Source organism: Styela clava, chromosome 10 (assembly GCF_964204865.1).
Source record: "Styela clava chromosome 10, kaStyClav1.hap1.2, whole genome shotgun sequence".
Classification (NCBI taxonomy): Eukaryota; Metazoa; Chordata; class Ascidiacea; order Stolidobranchia; family Styelidae; genus Styela; species Styela clava.
In genome coordinates, this window is record NC_135259.1 from 15,661,759 (window position 1) to 15,668,734 (window position 6,976).

General features: G+C 33.8%; 1 protein-coding gene across 1 annotated transcript; it reads right to left on the reverse strand.

Annotated features, from left to right (window-relative positions):
* Positions 1-3,894: 3,894 nt before the first annotated feature.
* LOC120337616 (uncharacterized) lies at positions 3,895-5,464 on the reverse strand. The gene is made up of 3 exons (XM_039405464.2): positions 5,301-5,464; positions 4,909-4,952; positions 3,895-4,285 (listed from the first exon to the last, which is right to left on the reverse strand). The coding sequence occupies exons 1-3, from the start codon at positions 5,393-5,395 to the stop codon at positions 4,056-4,058; spliced, it is 369 nt and encodes a 122-aa protein (XP_039261398.2). The 5' UTR covers positions 5,396-5,464; the 3' UTR covers positions 3,895-4,055.
* Between the last annotated feature and the right edge of the window lie 1,512 nt (positions 5,465-6,976).

Sequence of the window (6,976 nt, forward strand, 5' to 3'; positions counted from 1 at the left end):
ATGAAATGCTTGAAAACAGACTTTGAGTGTTTACTCAAATTGCAACTAATCTTATGGCCAATTGATTATGCAAGCAAGGTGAATATTCAATTTCAAAATTCTTGTGGTTTATAATAATTGAAAATTGACGGATGTAAACTATTTCGATTAGATAGATTTCATCAACACTGAACTATTTTTAAAAGATGATTCAAATGAGTCACTCTTTTTAGCGTTTATAACATCGTCATAAGAACGGTGCATAAATGAGCTCATCAATATATTCGTCAAAACGAGTATATGACAATTTTTTTAACAAACAAAGCGCTATTTTTTATTTTTTTCAAAGCCCGAAGCTGGCATTCTCAACATATCGCAACAAGCGAACTTACAAAGCGCTATTTTTTCAAAAACATGAGCGATCAGTAATTCAGTGTGACGAAGTATATTGGATTGAAAGATCAGTTTTATCTGTCGAAATCAAATTTAAAGAACAATAAATCGCCTTTTCTTTTTTTAATCTCTAACTCTTACTCTCATCCTATACTTTCCTCTCATTCTTAAATCTTCTTGTCCCATATTTTTGAATTTCAGTGTGTATATTTTCAATTGTGTTTTTTTTCGTTTTTTAATGTTTTATAGTGAATTTTTTAGAACGTATAGGCACCATAATTATGTCTCAAAACCCGGAATTCCATTCCAAAAGAAGGGAGTATTTTATAGGGAAAGATTAGTAATTTGGACGAACATTTTTAAATACATAGAAAAAGGCTAATTATTAGCATTGGCGAAATTCTCCGAATTCATAAATTAAATCGATAAAAAACCCATTTTAAATTAGGCAACATATGACAACGAAAAATAACTGGATCAATAACGTTCAGGTGGTAATTAGTATTCAAAACCCCGATCAATAAGGCTAATGGAATCGTTAGCACCATTTTAATCTTCGGAATATAGATTTATAGATCAAATCCTTATACTATTCTTTACAATTCTGATTAGGTTAAAATCCTGGGAGAAACATGATTATTGTTGGTTTTCTGTATATAAGGATCGCTATCGCTGTAGTATTATCCAGTCTTGTGAGATGTAGTTTTGTAGTAACCAGTCTTGTAGTACAACCTTGATGTTGTGTATACTGTACAATAAACAAAAGAAGAATTGTCGCAATTGTCGTTTGTCTGCTATCATCTATTGTCTGCTGGGGGCGAGCGCATACATAACCAAACAACGAGATGAAGAATAATTTGTACAAGTCTAGAAGAAAAGAGCCCGTGCTCCGACTAAAGAGCGACCAAAGATCTTGTACGCCGACTCAAGCTATATTAGGACACTTATCCTAAAATACCCTTCAACAACCTGTTTTTTAAAAGTACCAGTAAAGAATTTTAGCCTAGTCCAGCGTTTCCCAAACTGTGTTCCGCGGAACACTAGTGTTCCGCGAGCCTCTTCTAAGTGTTCCGTGAAAAAGAAATCGAAAATACGTCTAAAATGGTCGCCATGGCGATCAATGGAACGTGAAGTTGTCGCCCAATTGACCGTTAGATATCGCGTCACATTCAACCTAAAGTGGACTAACTAGGGTGGGGTAGTGGTATTTTCGTTAACCATCGGCCTAGCTTGTTGACTGTTAAGTTCATTATCAAGTTTACTGCAATGCTATTGATTTTGCTATAGGCAAACAAGTAGGTCTAAACTCTAAAGAATAAAGGCAAAAGATCAACTCTTCTTCCTCCATTTCTGCCTGATGGATTTACATTGAAATGCTGAAAAATTACTCCTTTTCGCTAAACTCTATTCAGTAGGTAATAACGGCAGGTCTGCAGCTCGCAAAATTGCGGCGGGTACTTCTATCTCCATTAGACGTAACTTTAGAGGCAAACAGTACGTATTGGAAGTAAACGACGTAGAATGGTAAACTAAATGCATTGATTCTTATACACAGCATTTAAATAAAAAAATAAAAAAACATTAATAATTAATGCATTATGTAAAATATTCAATCATATTTTGGGTATGTTTAATTAACACAATTCTGTTAGTTTTCGCGGCGCATTCAGCAACTCGCCACGAGAACTCATTGGAAACCAGTTTACATTACACCAGTTTTCTTTATCATTTTTACTCATTCATTTTTTGGTGTTCCGCAAGGCCAGATAAAAAGTGTAAATGTTCCGTGGCCAAAAAAGTTTGGGAAACGCTGGCCTAGTCTATCAAAGATATTTCTACACCAAATTTTTGCCTACTGTAAATAAACTAAAACTTCTGGGGAGACAAAGTGATCATTGACTTATTTTATTTATATTTAAATTTCCGGAAAACAACTAAAAACTAACGAATATAATTCAAAAACGTCAAAATGAGGTAATTTTCACGACCACGACTGAAAATCTGTCAGAGTGAGAAATGTGTCTGAGCGGATGCAAAAGGGGGCATTGTTACGTTTATTTTTGCAACTTGCTGAATGGCCAATGTCACGAAGTAAACAAGGAAGTCTATGCCCGGGGAAACATCAGAAGGCGGTTTTGGCGATGAATTAATTTCATTTACAATCTACGCTCGAGGAGTAATTACATTTTTTTATGTAACAGAATTTATCGTGAGGCACGTTCAGACAAAATTTTATTATATCCTTAAAATTATATTAAACAGCTTCTCGTTTAACGAGCCTACAATTCAATTATAATTAGACAATAGGAAACACGCAGAAAAGTTGATGCTGAGTGCAGGGGTTCAATAGCGCAGTAAATATTAGAATATATTGCAATGCATTAAGGAATTAAATTCATATTCTATTCGAGGGATTCATCACTGCTTAATTTTTGTAAGAGTGTATCTTCTTAAAGAATATCTTTATCAAACTTTGACAAACCACGCGATAACATTCATTTTGATGTTTGGAAGTATATATATAAGTGTGCGAACAATTATTTTCGAAAATGAACATTACAAAGAACAAGCTAGAACTAGGATTAGGGATGCCAATTTAGAAAATCTTCCAATCTTGGCGTCGTAAAGCTATCAAGCGTGATGCAGCAACAAGACAGTGTCACATTAAATGTCATTGTAATAATTTTTAAATAAGACGACTGAGTTGTGTTCACGAATTGTCGCGGTTTTTGCCCGCTGTTCCGTTTTTAACTTTCAAAATATATATGCGACGCGCAAAAGATTAGCAACCCTAAATGTAAAATTTAGGGAGTTGAATGCTATAAGGCAAGAGTACACGGTGGTTTTTGAGGAGGTAGAACCCTAGATTCTTTCATTTCCGACCGCTAATATGATGAGGGGTTTTCAGCTGTGCTACTATTGCTATCAAAATAACGAAATCGCCTTTCCATCAGTAAACAGGGTAATTTTAGATATTATAAAAATCTCGCTGAAGAACACCAAGCTCATCCATCTCATTAAAAAATACTATAAACTATGATTTGTCTCGTTATTCGGTCTGTAATATATATATTCGTTTCAGACTTTACACATTTTTTACGCAGTTCCGGGGGCGATGAACTTGTATAAACTACTCTAGGGGGGCGATGGTACAAAAAGTTTGGGAACCACTGGTCTAGAGACTTCCTTGGAGTGAATGTGTGAAAGGACCCTGCATATTACTACGAATTACAGGTGATATTCACCTGTAAAATCTTTAAGGATTACTGGTCATATCCTGTGAACTTCAAAGTTAACTTAATGAAAATCCCTGTGTTCTTTACCCTAAAATGACATTAAAATTCCACAACTGCTTCCCAGTAATACGTAACGCCAGGCGATCGCTGGTAAAAACTCGTGCGTGTGGCATGCTAATTCCTCATATTCTTTTTTTCTTTTATCGACTAAAAAAACTTTCAATTCTGCTCGTACTCTCTACAGCTCTGTGAATATACCTATATAAAAATGAGGCACTATTCAATGTATTGTATTATATTCTGGGATATATATTTAAGCGTCTGAATACACGAATATAATTGATCAAAAATTTTATAGAATCACATATTTTGAATACTTGTGATTAAATTGTGCAATTAACTGAATCAGGGGTTATCCATAGTTGCATGTACATAGTTGAAACTATATCAATTATTTTCAGAATCTTTGAGGTTGTTTGACACCAACTTTGAATTTTCTGAATCCCCAATTATTAACGGCCAACTTATTAACGACCATACAATTTTTTCGGAATCTTTGAGGTTGTTTGACACCAACTTTGAATTTTCTGAATCCCCAATTATTATCGGCCAACCTAACATCGACCACACAATTTTTTCGGAATCTTTGAGGTGGTTTGACACCAACTTTGGACTTTCTGAAATGAAAGAATATACATATCAAAATAGTAGCCTTAAAATAAAAATGTTGGTACGCCATAACAAATTGTAACTAATATTGTGGTAAGGACTGAATTGATTAGTCGATGGCTTTTTCACGCTAATCAGGTTTCATGAGTACTTATATTATGTTCAGGTATATAACTAGAACAAATTTTGATGCTCACCATGCCTATGACCAACGCTCGGCGCAACTTTCGTTTGATGAGTCGAGAATAATTTTGTGTCTGTAGGCTCAATTATGATTCTTGATTTTAACTACAAATCAGGCGGACAAAAATGGCTGCTCTTTAAAATAAGTTTTATTCAATGTATTTGTGTGTTACAACGGGCACGACGCATATTAAGAGCAGTGATTTTAAGAATTTGCGTAAAATTGAATGACGCGTTTGCAAATAAACTTTAACTTAGATTGCAATATATCAATAAAGGGGATATTTCGCATTTAATATTAATTAACAAATACAGGCTCAAATTAGGTTTACAAATGAATTTATGGTTGTTAGCATTACAGATTGCTTATATAGAAGACCGTAAAAGTAAACATAGATTGAAAACACGTGCATTATCACATCCTATTTAATGTAAGTAATATTCTTACCTGCCTCCTTATCCGTCCCTTTGGAGTTTTCGATAATCTGAGCACTGCAATATAACGTAAATAATTTTTAAATTGTTGAAAACAACCAGTTAGTTTATTGAGCTGGTCCACGTGTTACAGAAATGAGAAAATAAAAACGATTCGAACCAGTTTGGTTAAAACTAAGAAATATGGCACAAATTTCAAATAGATTTGTGACAAGTCGCGGTAATTTATCAAATTGTTATATAATCGAAAAGATTTAGGTTTATAAGTTGATATGAACTTCAGTATTATATGATTATTCAGGCACGATTTTTTTGTGGGGTTTTATTCAAATAGTCTTATCAAAGTCATAATATCTTCGTATATTCATTTATCATATATAATCTATTATATCATAATATACTTACCAGACGCAAATCACCGCAATATGCATGATCAGCATAAGCTTGAAAATCTTCGATGCCATTTTCTCTGCTCGCGATATTTTTCTCCCGATAAACATCGACAAAAGTGCCCGATATGATTGTAGCGTGCCAGCCTTATATGCTAAAATTATTTCCGGTCCATTTTTAAAATTTAAACATAGCAAATGAAACATTAAATATAACAAATTTAGGTAAAAACATTGTGATATCATGAAAACCTAACCACAACCAGATGTATCGTTTCCGTCAATTGCGTTTCTATGAAACGTTAAAAAACATCATAATTTTTTGTATGATAATCATTCTGAGCGTATTTCTTTCTATATGACATAGTGTAGCGCACGGATTGGTTCCATGAATTTTCTTGGAATTTCGGCAGATATATATTGTGAAAAGGCGCTCGCCGCACAATTTAATGCGAATTTGATGCAATTTACAAATCTCATCGGCAAATTTTCCTCACATTTCATTCGTTGACTGACGTTGGTACATGCATGTAAGAATTAACAATTGAAGGTGAATCGAAAAAAATGTGTATTTTATTTTGAGCCTGTGATTCGAAACTGGCGCTCTTAGTGGGGACTATACTGCACAATACACATATATAGCACGGTTGCTAAATTTTATTTCAAAGATACAATACTTTTAACCAGTAAAAATGACAATAAAATTCCTCGTAAAAATTAGTTACATACTCTTTCGATGAATTTTAAAACACCGGATGTTTTGTATATAGAATTCAAACTATTTCTATACGGCAGATAATCAGAAATACTTTTGAAATAACGGAAGTCATGAAATAAACTAATATTTAATCACTCTCGGTACTTACGTTGAAAAAGTAGGCCTGCATAAACTCTAATGAATAGGCTGTATTAGGTTGAAAATGAGTGACCAATAAAAATTAGACAATCAATGGAAAAAGTGGTCCAATCACTTTTATCAAATTATTGCATTTATGCGCAATCCATTACTGAATTGCGCATTGCAGCATGCATCGGTGTAGAAAAAATACCACAAAATTTCCAAAGTCCACCAGCAAGTAATTCCGCTCAGAAGGGGCTAGTTTAATAACGTGCAATTCGAGTTATTGCGAATAAATTTTGCATTCATGTGTGATTTTTACATGAAACAGCCTAAAAAATACCATAAACATCGTAATTTCGAAAATCCTAACAGCATGTCTTCCGCTCAAGAAAGGCGAGATTTCATTATTAGAAATTAACTAAGTGCATGTACAATACACCTTGAAGTTTAAGCTGCAATTTTGAATTTAGGCGAAATCTAATTCCAATAATGAAATCGCCCCTTCTTGAGCACGCTGTCGGTGTCCCACCACAGAATAAGTAATATATACAAGCGGTGGTGAGATTCAAATTTTTTGTCAGCCGGTTACTTTACAAAAGTCATATTTTTCAGCCGTTCTGTTACAAACAGAACATTGGCAGTAACCAGTAATGCCAACCGGTTCGCTGATCTCATAAAATTCCGTGAGACAGTTCTATAGAACCGGTGCAAACCGGCTGAATACATGTATATATATATATAAATATATATATATATATAGGAAGAAAAAGGGAGAATAAAAAACATTTAGAAGATTAAAAAGTATAACGAATAAGGTTAGCTACGACGTAATCAATATGATATAAGATGGC